Consider the following 19197-nt stretch of genomic DNA (forward strand, 5'->3'; position numbering starts at 1 on the left):
GAAAAGGGCTTAAAAACTGCATTTTCCAAGAATTACTGAATGCAAATTTGACCTTCTTATTTCCCCTCCAATCCGTAAACCACAGAATGTAAGCAGAAAATATCTGTGTAGATTTCTTTTTTTTTTTTTTCGTGAAATATTGTAACGGAACTCTGTAGTATTCAATTAAAGTACTCTATACACTATACATGTATATCGTGGCATTTGATTGATGATTTTACATAGATACACGCTTGATATGAATATTTAAGAAACTGCGACCATGACCTCAAATTTCAAACCTTTTTTTTATTTATGAAGTTTCAGGTTTTTAATATGATATTCCAAAGTTAAATGACTGCTCTTAAACATGATTCTCGTTTTATTTTTATACATATTAATTCGCGCCAATGTTTTTTGTGTTAAAAAACTGGTAAAACCCACGGTTAAAAGTGGTCAGTGCCATTTATTTGAATTCCTAAATATTTTAATAGGCCCACTGAAAAAATAAATATTTTGTAGGTCTAAGTTACAAAATGACAAATTCTTTCTCAAACGATGCCAGGCCCTAGATTAAGGACAATTGCTCAAAGTGAAGTCTTAAATCATCGTTTTTTTGTTTGTTTGTTTGTTTTTTTTACATTATAAAATGTGCATTACCAATAATTGAGAGCAAGATTTCTGTTTATAAATATTTTCTATTTCCTTTACAGCAAAGACAAAATGTAAATGAAACTTGATAAAAAAAGACCATGTTATATAAAACAGACTATAAGAACCACTTGCTTTTTTTCTCTCTAAAAACCCCGAATCCTTGCTCATTTTACTAGTAGGCCTATTGGATAACATGCGAATTAATTATCATAATTATCAGTACTTTCAACAAACAATTTACAACAGTCATATAACAGGGGTGGTGATATAAATAGAAGCCTAAAGAAATAAAGCATAAATTACGAAAAATTTATCAAAGTAATAAACTCGGATCAAAAACAATAAAACTGAATGATCCTCGCTTAATCGAGTTTATATGCTTTTTTTGTGTGTGCTATGCGCTAACGGTAGCACTGGCGTCGCATTTATCGCGGTTTTAGTCGATATCTCCCACGTTTGAATACAAGTTGCAACTTGTTGAGTCAAAGACTATACGCACTAAAATATATCTAAATTATTCAATAAAGTGCCTTGTTGAGCTATAGTGTTAGGAACAACAGTGTTTGTCTGGCATATTTACGATGATGTAGCAGTTTAATTGCAAAGTCATATCCGATAAAGAAAAAAGTCAAGATTCGTTATTACTAAAAGATATTTGTAATTAGGTACCGCTTCAAATTGCTTCAATCTAACAGCTCTTGTTGTATCAAAGAGGAAGTATGACAAAACGCTTTCAAAATATTTTTATCAAAAATATCTGATAAAACTTTTAATTTATAATTTCTTTGCGACTCAAAGCGTTATTGTTCCTTATTCATATTCATCAATTAAATGATTATCTTTGAAATATGTTTCAAGGGATAAAACTTTCTCCCCACTCATACCCCATGTAAATGCAATTATCACAAGATTGTACTGAATATATATTTTTACTTTATTACATAAATATATAAATATATACAAGTACATATAAAGTCAACTTTTGTTGTTTATAAGTACAAAGAACGCGCGCGCATACGGTGGTCCACCCGTTTTTGACGCTCGTTATACATGATAACGTTACGGTATTCCTACGTACATGTACTAGTATGTGATTTTAAATGATAGACGGGTATATGTTAAGCAAGTCAGTATGTCGTCAGCGTTTGTAATAAACGTATATGGATATATGCAGTATGTATTAAAAAAACATTATGCAAAGTATTGCCAATAAATAGAATATTTGCCTGCATGTGTTGCATAGTCAACAATTTGTTTTGGTCAAGTCAGTGAATGCATGTAGATGCGCAAGGGTTGCACACTCAGGAAGGCTCTTGTGGCCTTCAGCACTTTTCGCTTAAACATACCACACAAAATAATTTTAGTATTTGCTAAAAATAAAATACTGTGTTTTTTTCTCATAGCTGTTTTTAATGCTCCCATATATAAAATTTTGCTTGTTCGCCTGGTGTGATATGCCAAGCGCAATGTTTACAACGGTACAGGCCGTCCACACGTGACAAAGTGCAGATGATTATTAACGGAAGTTCAGATCTGAATTGAGCCCCAGGAGGTCACCGATAGAACGGCGCTTCATTCCCCAGAGTTTAAGTTTTCGATGGGTTCTCGTCACAAATATCAACTTTGACTTCGCCGCAGTCTTCGGTCGATTCGTCATCTTCGTTTTCGGAATCTGAGATGTCGCTTCCCGGATGATCGCTCGATGACGTGTGAGAGTCTGCGATTATTCCTGAATCGTGCTGCGTGTCGTCGGACTTGTCACTGGAATCCTACAGAAGAGATTTGAATGAAATATTTTTTCCATTTTAAAATCAAAATATTTTATGTGTTCTTTATTGAAAAAGAATATGTTAATATCCGTTTCAACCATTACATCTATCACTGTTTTCCAAACAACACCGGATTCTTTTACTAAGCTCGTATGACCATACACAGAAGGTAACGGTATTTGACTTGGAGGGAACTTTTTAAAACACTATACGCCTGCGAAAGTCTTTTTTTTTAATCCACGACCAAAATGTAGCCTGTATGCATTTCAACTACTTCTCTTTAACTTGCTGCTATATTTATTGATTGACACTTGTCAGAGATACTGTATCATAGTGTCGACGTTAATTTTTTTCTACAACTTCAGTTTAAGATAAGTTTTATTTGTTTTAACATTTGATTGGGGGAGTAGCATTCGGCTTTACCTGTTTTAGCCGGCGCCACTTCGCTCTTCTGTTTTGAAACCAGGTTTTGACCTGAAAAGGATTTCGATGTACATATAACAGATCTCTTCGAAAGAAAAAATTAACTATAGTCATTGCAACAAGTGATTGCCAGACCATTAAGTTCTTCATACGGCAACCGAGAAACGTAGACTTATTACACTTTTCTCTTTCAAAAGAAGTATATGGTCACTAGAACTGCTAAACTATCTAAATAACAAACACTTATGTCGCTAAGAATTAAAAATTCATTGAACAAAAGCAATGGCATAGTAATAAATTACTCCTCCTTGTCAGCGATGTCCCTTCTTATCCACTACGTGGGGTTTCAAGTAAGTTCCACGGCTATAACGTCCGAATTGGTCAACATTTATTTCAATTGAGACTTATTAGACGTGATCAAAATAATAGAGGTGGGCCTAATCGGAAGCAATAGAGAAGTTAATTTTCTTCAATGTTGTTCTTTTCTCGCGAAGAACTGTCAAGCATCGCCCCCTAAATAAATTCCATCTACAAAAGTTCCCTGTGTAGGGCTCTATCACGCTGACGATTACATTTCAATCAATTTTCTGAGTAAACAGAGAGACTGAAGATCAAATTTAGGATAGGTAAGATAAGTTCGACATTAAATCTGGCCGCATAATCTGGTCGTCGTTGAGCCCCCTGTGTTGTCGGGTTGCTTTCCTAACCTTCATTTCGACCAAACTTGCTGCTCACAGAATATAGTGAATTCACTTCTTTATTAAATCCGCAACACAAAAATGGATCGCGAAAACCGTGCCTTAATTCATCAGTACAGTATCTTAATTTTATAACGTGATTATTCGACAATATCGCGGATTTGCAATGGGAGAAATTCTATATGCTTTTATGGTATCGTGCTTTCAAGGTGACACTTAAACTGAACTTAATGTTTACGATACACCTGTTTGTATTGTATTACTTTTCTTACCTGTCTTTCAGTCAGTTGTAAAACTTTGGCTAATCTTTTCCTCTCGGGAGGCGACAGGTATTTTTGACTTTCAAACTTCTTTTCCAATTCCACCGTTTGGTCGTTTGAAAACCGTACTTGTCCACCTTTCCGTTTGTGAAGACTGCGTTGCATAAATGGATTCCAGAGAAATGGGGCTGCTTTTGGCGGAACTGAAGCAAAAGGCAGAAAAAAAGCTATTAAAACATTTCGAAAAAAAGTACACCAAAAGCAATAAACAGTTGTCTGTTGGTTAGTCACCACCATTTATATCTATGGTTTCTATCTGTTTTGAAATTAGAATAATTTGTAAAAGCACAGTGGCTTCCGCTATGTTTATCCAAAGTATTTTGCACTCTGCCCCTCCGTCTTCCCTTTCACCATGCGGTTCACCCGCTGTAATCACAATCTTATCTTGACTAAAATATGGTGCATCAAAAATTAATTTTTGGATTAAGTTTGATCCTTTAACGAGACAAAGAATCCATTATTCTTAAGGTGGCATTTGAAGTGATTGATTTTTAAATCATTTTGCATCAAGTTAAATGCAATTAGGGGGAGACCGGGGCAGACTGGCGCCCATAGACCGCCTCGTCTCTGCCTCATAAGGAATTGTGAAGGATATCCTGCACGACAAGGCATAATGTGCGTAAAACTCTGATATTAAAAAAGCTTCTTTTATTTCTTTAATTGATTCTAGCTCTTTTTTCATTATAACCAATTTCTCCCAATATTCCCGTATCCAGAAACAAGTATGTCTGTCAAACAAAGGCTAAACTAAAAATATCTATGATTTCACTACTCGGTGAATTTCTATTCTCTTAACGCGTGGATTTTTTATTTGTTCTGTGTTCTTTTTTATATTCTTGCCTGTCTGCATTCACTTATAAGTACGTTTTCTAAAGATCCCACACTCGCTAAGTCGATGTAGTCGCTGACATAAAAATTTCTTTCTTTAAAGTGGTGCTTACTTAACTCGGTCATAAAATCGCGCGTTTCCTGAATCACTAGTGTGTCTGAAAAATGAACAACCTTACTCTCATATCCTGACCAATATCTCTTTTAGCATATTTCCGTGGTTATTTTATCTTAGCTTATTTTACGATCAATCAGATTGCAGTGTTTTCCGGCTTCGTTATTGTATTGGTTACATTGTTAGCTGTCGACTGCCAATTAAAGCACTCTTAAATGGATACATCGTTGGGCTGAGTGTAGTTTTTTGTTTACAAAATACCAAGAATGTCTTCTATCTGTGTTGACTGGGCGGTGTGTATCGCTTTAATATTGAGCGACCAATTAGTTGAAACAATACCGCAAGACATTTTTAGCAGCATGCGGAAATTTGGCAGTCTTTTTAAATATATTTTAAAAGCATGCCCTTGAAGCGCCCATAAAACAAATCAAACATTTTGGGCACTTGGCGCTAAGAAGTATCGAGCAATTTTAAGACCAATACCGGGGACGTTTTTGGGCAAATAGTAGGCTACGTCATTTCTCTCACTAACAACAGAGGCATTGTTTTCAATCACGAGGCACTAGGCATCGAACGATTCTTCCGACTGTCCCAGCAATTCCTCAATCTACTAGCTATCAAGCTCTTACACGTGGTTGTTGGATGTTTATGGAGGAAACCTCCACTTGTCGACACAAGGAAACGTAGGAGGCCTGGCCGACACAGATAAGACACTACAAACCAAGAGCGTGATGTTTTTAGAAGTGTTGGAAGAAAATAAGCACAATATGTTTAGTGTGTTCCGCTTTATCTCCCAAACGATTGGCTTGTTTCCCTTTTATTTAAAACAATAAAAAAAATGAGTGGTAACCATAATCTTTGTTCAACTTTCTTTTATCATACGAAGACACAAGATGCGTGATTGTATCATATATCAGTTTCGGGTTCTGTTTTTATCAAGTAATGAAAATAATTCTCTAAAAGATGGAAAAATAGGGTAATAGACCAAAATGTTTTGTCCTGTAAAAAAAATAAATATTTGCTTATAGTAGTACGGCTATTTCGGGTAAGTTGAAACTAGTCTTCTTATATAACACAAATTGGCCTATTAAATGAAAACTCGAAAAGAATACTTTAATAAAACAATTGTACTTTATTTGATATTTATTGATATATCATTGAAGCTCTTGATGCCAGACATTTTATTCTTTTATTACCTGTGCGATATTACTCCAACTTCGGAATTCATGTGATATTTTTGATTTACACGCATACACACTTATTTTTCTTCGATATATTAGAGTATAAATAGTACATGTACATATATTATATTTCAATATGTTGACCTGCTTTTAACACATTCATAAATGTTAACAAAAGATTTTTTGCCCCTTGTGTCTAAACTTTAAATAAGTTAGCTGTTCAAGCAGCAGGGGATTCCAGCCTTTGTACTTAAGCGAACCAGGAAAGAGCAGTATTTGACATATTTGTTGTTTGTCGTGACGGGAAGAACTAGAGAAGATAACCCTTAATTTGTAAAAAAAAAGGCTCATATAAAATCAATAATTCTCCTTGTGTCTGTGACCTTTTGAAACAAAGCACTACAGCTGGCTTATAAACGAGGAAAAGGTCAAACGGAAGACATGTATATTTGGTTCAATATCGGCGTGTGTGCGATAAGTGGCTCAAAACATAGTGTAATCTGGTTTCATAGGCAAAGCTAAAACTAACCATTATTTTTGAATGGTTTAATTTTGCTTGCTTGCTTGTAAATCATTTTTGATGAATTTAAATTGAAACAAGTTAGTAAACCGAAAAGTCATACCTGTTAAACAAAACTCTATATGCCACATGCTCGAACACTGAGAAAAGTAAACTGCCTTATTCTGGCTGCAAACAATTTTTTGCAATTATGATAAAATCCTACAGCAGCATGTTATAGAAACCCTTCAATTGATCTTATGTGGATGGTAATAACTTCAAAAGAAAAATAAATAAAAAAAAACAATGCAAGAATACCCCTAACTTCAAGCTAAATTAATCAGGACACAGAACACTAAAATGGATACCTACATTGCAGCCTACCTTTCGCCAGTAGCCCTTGCCTCTCGAACAGCGTTTGTGCATAGTCGAGTCGTGGGTAGGTAAGAGAATAGAAAGGGTTCCCTAGCCCGTTAGCAAACCCAGACGGCAGCCCATTAGAATACCCCGCAGCCGCGTGCGCCGCCAGGTAGGAGCTGGCGATAGGGTTCATTGTCTCATAGAGGGCCGTGGGTTTATATACGCCCCCGCCAAGCCCCGGGGAACTCGGCACGTGCACAGTGAGCGGAGATGTTTGCAACGCCGCTGGGTTGACTGGAGTCGGTCTTGCAGGGTTTTGTGGTGTGGCACTGGTGCTGATCCCAGTGTTATTGTTTATGTTCGCACTGCTTCCACTGCTGGCAGTGGACACCGCAGAGGACGTTTTCGTTCCAAGAATGTCATCTATCATGAACGAAGAGGAGTGTGCTGGGGTGTGTTCCCTAAAAGCCCCTAGCCCGATGGGTGGGGAGCCGCTGAACGTGTGTAAGTGCAGGCCGGCCGGCAGTGGCTGGGGTGCGTAGAATGCCGTCGCGTAGCTGCTGGCAGGGTCCCCATGGGGGATAGGGTGCAACATCATCCTGCTGAGATATCCTTAATGATGATGACGACGACCGGTATAAGTAGCTTCTCCGTCTAAAATGTAATACAGAAATGGAATAAGTGAGTTTATAATTTATAAATCACGTGCGCTCATTCGAAGTGTTTGTCATGGCTCTTTTGGCACTTGACTGTGAAGCTTGTCATCGGGCGAGTTATCATTTGAACCGGATAGGGAAAGAGTCATTGCATATCAGTTGACATGTGGGTGACTCAAGTCTGCAAAGTTCCCCTACCATAGAGGCATGCACAGCGCTTCTTCACTGAACGCCACTGAGTGCAGAGGTTCTTATTTACGAAGTCCGGTTTGGACCGTGTGGCGCTACATGTGCCTTTTCATGTAACTATTGCGTCCTCTTATCTCGCGAATTCTTAACTTGACGTGGAATATTTTGGGTAGCGTGGTTGCCGGCTTAATTGCCTAGTGTATTATACCGGGCTATCTTTAACAACCAGAAACGTGTACCGTTCTCACCACTTCAAGTGGCAATGTGCGATATGAGGATGAATGACACTGCACTTCAGAGGGGTGACAGCTTATCAAAACGCTTCACGTCTTCTTAATTACCACAATGAGTGTGCAACCGTAAAACAATACTAACATCTCTCCTGCCATTCATGCTATTTCAGCGCGCCTATCGGAGCTCATAGTTTGGTGCAGCCCATGAAATGTTCATGTCAAACCGAAGCCACGCCCCTTCTGGGGCTGTCAATCGACCTGTCCACGTCAATCCTAATATGCTTTCTTTTCTAATCCCTAGGAGGAGCAAATTGCCTTAGTTGTTAGAGACCCAATATACACTAACTTATGTTAATCAGATTGTTTGCTATACTCCCGCTATGGCTCCGCCTCTAAACAATGATATCCAGTGAGATGATAATTTTGCGTTCAATAACTTGTTGGTTTATTATTGACCATTTATCACGACTCACTGTCCAGAGGACTTCAGTAAGCAGTGCAGAAACTGTGTGAAAATCAACAATTTTTCATTGAATAGATTTGAAAATTGAAAGAAAATCAAGAGTTTAGACATCTGACTTTTTACTCTGGTTTTGACCATAAAATACACTAGTTTACTTATATTATATAAACTTGCATGGACTGCAGAATAATGTTCACGATTCTCTGCAATTGCTCTTCTCAACGAAAAGAATGATACGTGACTTAATTAAAGAATTAACAAGTGTGAAAGCGACACCCACTCCTGTGCACTCAAATACAAATTACACGATATCTCTCCTATCATTGTCTTTAACCAACATGTAAATCATTACCCTTTTTCTATCAACAACACCGCTATTTTTATTCATAAAATACCACACTCATCAGACTTGGGTCCTGCTAATTTAGGCGCAGTAGCCATAATGTACGATGTGTCTACCGATAGCAAAGTGAAACAATTTATTCTATATTCGAAACAATCAGTTTATCACCGATTATCGTTGTGTCAACAATTAAAACAAGCGTGTTTAGGTGTTGTATCACGGGGTGGAAGCTGATTGCGCTCGGTGGCATCAAATTAATTGCATGTGAATTCTTACCTCCCCTCGTTAAGATTGGTAATATAAATAGCAAATGATGCTCTGTTTAATTTAATTTTTTTTTTCATGTTCATTGTGCAAAGTGCACCTTTAGAACAGAAATATCTCTAAAAAAGATCAAATCGACAGCTGTTATTCAGTGATCACTGCAATCACTAAGATATACGAGAATTTGCCATGTGATTACTTAGGTTGGAAATACTGAGGTCGCTATTACCGCAGCTCGAACGAGGAGCGTAGTTTCTTCACCTTGGAGAAGCGGGTCTTAATCGCACCGTGATGAGAAATTACCAGTCTGCCTATAGCTCTATCTACCTTGGGTGATTAGCTCTATAGACTTCTCTTGATATACAGGTTTAAGAGCGGTGGCAGACAAACTTATCAAAGCTTAATTTATTAGGTTTATGTTTGCCACTGGCGCCAGCGCGGCTTGACCCGACTTCGGATATATGTTTGTACACCTTTTGCAAAGTTGTGTGTTTAGCTCCAATGGTTAACTCCTATGTGAGTGATAGTGTTTGTTTTCTCATTATGGCCGCGAAACTGTATACTATTACATATGTTCTGTCATTCAGCTGTAAAGGCAATGATTCTGGCAAAATATTTGATTTTTTTACACGGTATTGATCCTTTCACGTCACGTCAAAATGACACATCCCAAAGATCAATTGACAGGCATTTCGCGGTCAATTTATTACGCTGTCTTTTAACGTGCCCCTGTCATGCTACGAAAATATTTTGAGCTTCACTTAAACCATCACAGAACAAAACCACAAAGCACGACCTCGTGTTTTGAAAATTTCTTAACTTTGTGACTTAAGAAGTCGGGTTAAACCTCGACGACGTTTACTAAGCAAATCGCAGACAATTAAGAAGCGTTGCTTAATGACTTTGAGGAAACAATATTTTCATAAACTATTGTTGACCGTCGGATGAGTGGGTACTTTACAGAACCAACAACTTCTGAGCGTAGGGGCTAAACGTTTGTCACCCGGCGCCTAACACTTCACGCCTTTGTCCATCTTGAAAGGGCAGAGGAAAAGCACACCTCGTTGACAAGCTTAGAGGATTGGCTTATGGCAGGGTGGGGCATATCACAAAATTTTTCTTTAAATTTCGATGCTGAAAAAATATTAGACATTGAAAGTAAAAAAATGTACAAAAATATTCATGCATTAAGACGACAATTTTGTTCGAATACAGATAGTGGAATATTTCAAACATTTTGCATATACTATTTTTATGCTTTTCCAAAATTTCGACAAGTGCCCCCGTCTAATCCGAGCTCGCGTCGCGCGGGTCGTTGTGAAAACGTCAGCTTGATTCAAGTGGTCTCGCTAGTTGACGGAAAAGGTTAATCAGATAGAACAACGGGTTAATTAAAGGTAAATTTAGCTTTATATAATGCTGAATAATAACGAGTGCTTCCGTGAGTGTTCGCCAATTTGAAGAGAATACTTGACTCGCAATAAAGTGGCTTCCGAGTGGACAGGCATTCAAAGGAGTGAACTTGGCCATCTTAGATAAATGTCCCTTCTTCCTCACCCGGTAAATTATCAGATTAGAAAAAACAATGACAAAATTTATTAAACGGCACTGATAATTTTCGCTTGTCATTTATTAGGAACAAATTAAGTGAAAGATATTGGTTTCCGGATGAGAAAAATCAATCACATCCATTTGCCTTCATCAAATTAATTAATAATACATGGCCCGTAATCTGAAATTTGAATTTAATGGCATTATAGACATAACGGCGAATGCAATATCCAATCTAATCTGTCAGAACAATAACGTTAATAGACAATTACATTTACGCATTATCGGGGTCTAGAGTCCTTAATCCTATTTCTTAATGATGCCTGGTCGATGGAGGTCCTAATCGAAGTGTTAAAGAGAAACAATGGAATACGATATACGTGTACTCCCACAGTAGTAAAGAAGATAAATTTCACTTAATCTTTTGTGAAAACTTGAAATACCAGCTAGCGTTTTCAGCCATTGTCTTATGTTCACAAGCATCACATTAAATATGTAGTTGTTGATTAGACGCTGTTTCATTCATATTTAGCTTCATATAAAGATATTGTTAGATCATAGTCACTGTAAAAGGTGCTCATGCCGTAATAAATAAAAATTAAAAACAAGGCTGTAAAAAAACGTACATTGGATATACAAAAAATAGCGGAAGCACATATTACTGACTTAATCGACGTACTCAAGAAATTTCAAGAACTCACAGCCTTTCTATATTTCGAATTCTAAATTCAAATTTGCCCCCCCCCCTCCCCGCCAAAAAAATGATAACTGTTTTTAGTCGAATCCATTTCTTTGCATGTGAAAATGCCATTGTCGAGCAGCAGAGATTTTATTATTCAAAAGGAATATTTGAAGCAACTAGAAAGAAAATGGAAAGTTTAGGACAAAAAAAATGTTAAAAAAATATTTACCATCTCTTGTAGTAATAAGTTAGGGCATTTCCCTTATAGGGAGGACTCTTACTTTTCGTTTTATTCAAAGTAGCAATTCTAGAGAAAAACGGAAGACTTGATGAAGTTTTATCTTTACAGTACAATCGCTTTTTCCAACTGTCATTTCTATCAAAATAAAAGGATAAATACTTCCTGAACAAAATTGTGACGTCTTACTTTAAATCACAGTCAAGCGGCCTTGTTGGGAGCACTGCTTCTAGTTCACATACCTGAAGTCAATCAACTGATCAGATCTAAAGGAATGATGTATTTTCCATTTCTTTATAAAAGTCACAATATCTCGGTGTTATATCGTAAAATAGCTACCACAAAAGTTTCGTATTCTATTAGTCATAAACGGTAGCAAAGAGGCCCATATCAGCTACTGTGAAAAGGTCAAACTGAAGTTGGTGCTCCTATATCTCTTTATTCAATACTTATCCAAAAACTGACAAGCACTTAGATACCTAATTGATACGCGCATGATTCATGATTGCCACTACGATTCTCTCCAATTCAAGTGTCATTCTGCAATCATTACTCTGCTTGTGAGAAAGGAAGTTAAACAGTTTGTAAAAATGATATTTTAATTAGATATATAGACGCACCATTGTTCCTTGCGCTGCTCCTGCACTTTACCGACCAATACTCTAAAATCCTGACCGAAGTGAGAGAAGACTCTACCTGACCCACAGGGAAGTCTGGCCCGTGTCATGGCTGTCCTTTTACAAGACAGACTGGGTTATCAAAGTATATAAACACATTAATTCTACAGCTATTAAATTCATCGGTGGCTTGTCAACAAACTAGACCTACCTGTAGTTGAAAACCTCGTGTCTGAAAACTCTAGTCCGCTATCAAAATAATGGTCGTCGAACCTGGCAGCAGACATCGACGGGTTATCATTTCAACTTGTTCACGATGACATTATCAGGATCATTGCGCTTTAATTACTGGATAGTGCACAATTATAGCCCCTATCGTTAATCAGTCAGAATCAGAGCATACTCATACTAGTGTTATCTGCATGGGCGCTGTGTTACACCCTCCCCCGCCGGGTGCAAATATGACGTACGTCCTTGTAATAGTTTATACGTCTGTATTAGGTCTATTTTTGAAATTGATACTTGATGCACGTTTTTAAAATTCGTAAAATCAGATTCAGATTTTCATACTGCATGCAATTAACACATAAATACATTTTGTTTTCTATTTCATTTTCTATCTTTTATCTTCTATTTTCATTTTATTTTTGCCCTTTGGTGAGACGCTGTTATTTACATGTATAGCTGTGGTCTCTGCCTGGCTTGTATTATTCACATGCTGTACACCTACATTTCCTGATAAATAATGTATCAATAAAAACGATAATCGATACGAAAATCACTGTGATTATTAGACCTTCCGGTTCTCACACTAATCACGACATGGTGGAGAACAAGTGCACACGATAATAATAAATCTTTTTTTGCAAGAACTGAAAGTTTCTCACGCTTAATTATACAACCCCTCTTTCGCCAAGGACAGAATTTACATGTACAGCGCGACTAAAACGTCTAGGAAGTGGATTAGGGGCCAAACATCACAGATTGCTGTAAGAATTAAATTAATATAATGTATGTTTGGCATATCATTGAGGAATAATACCCATATCATTTGGACAAACGTTGACCAGTCTGAGTCATCTTGACCACAAAATGTCCAATGGTATTTACAAATTGTCGAGAGTTTTTAAACTAAAAACTTTTAACTTGGTCTGCGCAACTGACCGAAGTGCCGAGCTAAATCGCACTTGTATTGGAAGACTGCTATGCGGAGCGTGTGCGTTCGACTCCGCTGTAATACTCAACACGATTCCGGTGTCATTTCGACGATAATTGCCGACATTTACTCCTTTCGCCATTGCCACGAGTAGTGCTTGAGATTGCTATTTATCATATGTTTAGGAAAGTATAATTGAATTTGGTTTGAATAAATGCAAACTTTGTGATTAAGATAATCAATCACTGTGACATTTTGCTGTCAATCGAAAGATATGTGTTTTCCCACGAACCTATTCGAAATCAGTTAGAACGGTTAATGGCAAATTATTTAAATGTTGTTTTTAATTCTGTACAAAAAATATTCGCCATGCAACTAATCATTAAAATTTCGGGTTACACATATAACTTAGGAAGCTCAGGTTTGAAATAATGAATTTTTAAAAAAATAATATTGACTTTTTATTCCATACAGCCCTGTCTACAAACATACAAAAAAGATATATACAAAATAACACAAAGTGTTACAAATTCAAAATTCATTGTGTGCACACATCTGAAAGTCGATGACCAAGTATATGTGGGAGACATATTTCAACATGATTTTTACACATTAGAGGCTTATGATCTACGTTTTGCACGCTTAGAGTGTTTTTCGCCGCACTATTTACATAAACAATACAAACTTTGAAAATATTCTATCCCTATACGTCTACATTAATGTCCGACAATGGCGTTTAATTGTTGTATTTAGTTAAATATGTCAATCAATTTCACGATGCTGTTTTTTCATTTCTTAATCAACTGTCATATCATTTTGTCATTAATAGTTGCCATGAAATTTTGACATTTTGTTTGACATATGTAAAAATATCTAGGATAATATTTACGCTTATATGTCTGTAAATGTTTGAAAAATATAAAGAAAAAATAAATTGCAAAATATAATCGAAATCTTATTCAAGTACCGCTGGACATAAAGGTGCTTCTTGTTGTGCATGTACATTCCAACTTATGCTAATACAACTTGGAATATTTATCTTTATATTTCGTTCATTTATAACCATTTTATAGATATTTTCTTTTACGAATTGCCCTGTAGTCAATGCTATATTATATCTATGTGCTAATTCTATTTAACGACACACTCGACTCTGCTTTTTAAACAGAACTTGCTTTGAGAAGGATGGTAATCGTTAACACCACCGGCTCAGGTGTTACTAAATACATTTACCTTTTGTCTTCTTCTTGCTTCTAATTTAACTAGCAACGCTGCCCATAATTAAATAAATGGAGTGAGTAAAATTTGGAAAAGTCTGTCAATATTATGCTTTACGTGTCAAAATTCACAGTTCGACAGTTTACAGAGAAACTTTATTTTTGGATCTAAAACTCCCACATTTACATCCATTTTTGCTCACAGCTCACTCGATCACACCAAATTTAATAGCATATCTCCACTTTGAAAGCCGAAGCACCTTGTTTGCGCCTTGGTCAACTCCAAACAGCCGGAGTCATAGCCAGACTGTGGCGGACTACGGGAGCCACGGGTCAAACAATTATGCTTTTTTTGATTAAAATTTCACATTTATCGTAGACTACCTGGGTTGTACAAACAGTATAAAGCTAATATTGGGGTAATTAAACTGATAACCAATCAATCTACGAGCAAAGTGATATAGAAAGGGGTGCTGTTTACGACAGTTGCGTCATTGTAGCGCTATACAAGCGTCTGGGCTTTGAGAACCTGATCTACGAATATGTGAAATGAAAAATATAACTGCTTTAGATTTTTTAAGTGTTTTTTTTTTTACTTTCTTTAATGTTTTGTCAAGTTTAATTTATCTTTTAGTCGATATAATAAAGATTGCCAGAAAAGCATCCATACTTAGCTTAACTGTTGTGAATGGACAAGACTTAATGGCGTGTGATTTAATACATATTCCGATTTCGTGCTTTTTTAAAAAATACTATTACCGTTATTGTTGTCTAAAAAAATATGGAAAAATACAGGGATAATTTATTCAGCAGACAAATGTAATAGGCATATTACTACAACCTTTTATGAAGACTCCACCCTTAAATCCCACTGTGATATTTGGGCACTTTGTAAAACGTCATGAAATGTCATTTAAAACGGGGATTACTCTCCACCGCATAACTGAAAACAGGTTTTTCACTAAATATTTGAAGCATTTATGCGGTTGTGTTTGCCGAGGGAGATGGCTATAAAACCTCAGTTTTGTTTTGTAGCTTCCCACCTGAAGATTTTATGTCAACAACTATTAAATTTTATATCATTGCTCGGCAATTTTTTTTTACACAAAACGTATGTTATATAACACTTTTTTCTGGAACAAATCCTAATCCATATCTTAAATTCTATTGCATTCACGCGAGTAATAGTTTATATTTCAGGCATCAGTCTCGCATTTAGAGAACATTATTTTTCTACTTTAAATAATATTTTTAGTTAAAGAAACCAATCTATTTGGTTTAAATTCTCAGACATCATTTTTGCAATTCAAATTATTATTCAGAATTTAGATGAGTGTGACTTGGGGACGGCATTGGTGTAAATTTAAAATCAGGTTTATGTAGTTTTTTTTAAATTAAAAAAAACTGTTTTCTTGATCTTTCCGACCAGTCGCGTTTGTGTGCAATAGTTAGATTTCACGTTTTCATAATATTTATTGATAGAAGCACAATTGTAGTAAAAGTTATACTTCTACATATAACACAAAAAATATAAAAACGTTTACATTGCTATTATTTATGACATGATCATTGTTTTTTACTTGACTCGGGATAAACAGTGGAATGTAAAGAAGACCTGTATTTATTTAGATTTTAGAAGAATTCTGATGGCACATATACAATGAACATGACTACCCTGCAGGTTCCGGGACACACACACACACACACACACACACACACACACACACACACACATCAACTGTTTGTTTATAGATCAGTGAAGACAATACTTTTTAAAAATAGTTAGATGTTTTACAAAAGGATATGTATCATAAACACATCTCGAATAGAGCGCGATCACATAAACAAATTATGTGTTCCGCCTGCTATATGCATATATTATGTGCAGTGTTTGCTTAATAAGGCTTATCTAATAATCAAATTTGATTGATCACATAACATTACTTTGCTGAGATTATAAGTACGCAATATGATATTTAAAATTTCAATAATCAAGAAATACTTAAAAGCGTCCAAAAAGAAACATTACTCTTTTTGTAAAATTGAAAACAAATGTTTATAGCTATATTATATTTTACTGTGTAATAACCTCAGTGAAAAGTATCATCCACCTACTTACCTAATTTTGACCACTTGTTTGCCGTGCGAAACTTCCTTCTTGAGGATTGTGACCTTCTTTACGTTTGAACGTAGGTAATTTTTTTAAACAATTACCCAACCTGAATTTTTCTGTGGTTTAAAAAGTCTTGCGCAGATGTTAAAAAAAACTGTAAGCGATCAAATAATCAAGCAAAGGGAAAAACGAATTTCCCAAATAACATTCAGCGACTAAACGTCCAATTTTGACAAATATGTTAAAATTTTCTGCGTTGTTTTAACTTTTTCGACCCTGGCAGCATTGAGTACTCCCAGACGACGACTGTTCTCTTGAAGAATTCCTGGCCATCTGATTGGCTCTTACGAGTGCTCCATGTATAATTGAATTTCACAGACAGGTGTAAAGGAGGCTTGAATAAGCTGTGAAACACACGGCAGTTGTCTGCAGGCTGGTAACTATACTGAGGCTTCCCCGGGGAGGACACTTTCCTTGCACTGACCACCATGATCTGTACGTGTACTGTGCTGATTAAAGTATATGGATGTAAACTGATAATTGGCGCATCCAGTCATTTCGAACAATGTTTACAAAACGTGTGTGTCTTTGTGTGCACATGCAAGGTCTAGTTTTGTGTGTGTATAAGTTAAAGCAACTAAATAAATATTTTTGTCATCGAAAATACGAAACTTGTGACTATCTTATCATTTTTCCATAACAAGAAAATGACTTTTTGATTACAAAGTATGGAAAGAATAATTTTAATTCCCGAATTTTTTATTCCAATATATGGAAAAAAAACCATTTTCAACAGTGCACTTTTTTGATGAATAAATCTTTGTTAACGCATTCTTCACTTCAGTTTAATACATGATTATCAATTTATCAGTTTCAATAAGCTAAGGAGTTTTAGAGTAAGACACCACCATAAGATTTCGGTTTGAAAGCACCACTTTGAGCCCCGAACACTGATGTGGTAGTGCCCAACCCGGGGCCGTTTAATAAATCTGTCACCACGAGGAAAGATACTTAGTAGTCTCCCACTTTGTGGCACCAGAGAGATCAACCGATAAGCCCAGCTTGGGGTCCGATTTCACTGGGAGAGGCGGATTTAAAAATGTCAAATCTTCTTGCCCCGATCAAATCGCGTTCTGATTAGGTGTATTGGTAAGATGCAAGCCGAATAACCCTCATTGTTCCACGTGGAGTGTTGACGTTGGTTACGCGCGCTGATCCACTTGGTCTGGCGTTACGTAAGCATGAGCGGTCAACGACGGAGTCAGGTGTTCAGAAATAGGTAAAATGAGACCCCATTGTCACTGTTTCTTCTGAAACTGTAACGTTGTGTACCCATATCGCGTAGTGTCACCTAGACGTATGCCTTGCCAATAAGCCCTCTCGCTTTCAAGAAGCATTGGAGACGGTGCCATTGCTTGAAATTGAACGTAACGGCATGTTGACTTCAAAAAGTCAAGAGTTAGAGGAATTACCAAAGGGGGGCCCTACGTTTAGCCAAATACCTAGTTGTTTGAATTTCGCATTCTACTTTTGATGGATAATATGTTCAGAATTATATCAAGTTTCAGCAATTGGCGTGCATTTCTAGAGTATAAAAACAGACAACTATTTTGAAAGTACGGAGATGTCTATCTAGTTAACCATCTATAAGCGCGATACATATGTTTTCGCATTCATGCCAACTGTTGTAATTGCATCAGGTTTCTGAAAGGAGCATCTTTTCCTTCCACATAAAATTTTATTTTTCTTCCAAAAAGATGTCTTTCCCTCACGAAAGAGGAGCCGCTTTACTGCATCATGCAATACACCATTCCCAGCATTATTACGTCAAATTAAAGCATCGTTACAAGTGCTTTGAAACATCGTTAAATGATTCCATAAGACAAATCAAAGTTCTAAAATTAGTACTTAAGTAAGCTGTGCGATTCCAATGCTAGCTGAAACAAAAGCAAAAACATCCAAAACAAAGAGAATCAGACGTGTTAGACGTTTTCAACAAAGCACACACACACACACACACACACACACACACACACTTATAAAACAACAAAATGAATTTTAAAAAGGTGGTTTTAAGAAAATTAGCAAAGTGATTTAGTACTTTAGAAAATACATTTTTATAAGTTAACACTAAGAAGAATGAATCAATTCAAAATGACAATAATTGCCTTCAGTGTCACCCTCCACTCCCAGTAAGATTGGTCATAATGCGGACTTCTGTTTGTCCAGAACCATCATATCTTTACAACTATATCTGAAGAATTGGCATCATATCTACCCTCTCAGCGGGAGATATATTGGCGCAATACTTCTTAAATAAGACAATAAATTAAACGGGTAAGTGGTTCAATAACAGACAAGTGCTTATTACACTTGCCGAAAGCGCTCCGAACGCAACAGAAGCTGTGAAGTGGCATGTAAAAATATAGGCAGCTGAAGTGGACGACGCGATTATTAATTCACCTAACAAGATGCAATAACAGGAACAGGTGGTTCTTAACCTCTCGAAGTTGGAATTTCAAAGGTTTATTCTTTTATGGATATACTATTTATAATTTATATTCGTTTATCCTTTCTTTTTGTTTTTAATATTGTGTGAACGGCATTTAATTAATACTTATCAAATTTGAAAAAATAAAATTAACAAAA

At 36.3% G+C, this 19197-nt stretch overlaps 1 protein-coding gene across 6 annotated transcripts; it reads right to left on the reverse strand.

The window, feature by feature from the left end:
- Positions 1–1549: 1549 nt before the first annotated feature.
- Positions 1550–16892, reverse strand: LOC106163113 (hematopoietically-expressed homeobox protein Hhex). Of its 6 annotated transcripts, none has more exons than XM_087001505.1 (5): positions 16555–16892; positions 6839–7480; positions 3796–3986; positions 2826–2876; positions 1550–2402 (listed from the first exon to the last, which is right to left on the reverse strand). In XM_087001505.1, exons 2-5 carry the CDS (start codon positions 7422–7424, stop codon positions 2220–2222), a joined length of 1011 nt encoding a protein of 336 aa, XP_086857631.1. In that variant the 5' UTR covers positions 7425–7480; positions 16555–16892; the 3' UTR covers positions 1550–2219. The 6 variants fall into 6 exon arrangements, with proteins under 6 accessions (XP_086857631.1, XP_086857633.1, XP_086857634.1 ...); XM_087001507.1 differs by lacking the exon at positions 16555–16892 and adding an exon at positions 12274–12439; XM_087001508.1 differs by lacking the exon at positions 16555–16892 and adding an exon at positions 12066–12217.
- Between the last annotated feature and the right edge of the window lie 2305 nt (positions 16893–19197).

The sequence above is a fragment of the Lingula anatina genome, chromosome 1 (assembly GCF_051362555.1).
Source record: "Lingula anatina isolate TDL-2025a chromosome 1, LinAna3.0, whole genome shotgun sequence".
Lineage (NCBI taxonomy): Eukaryota > Metazoa > Brachiopoda > Lingulata > Lingulida > Lingulidae > Lingula > Lingula anatina.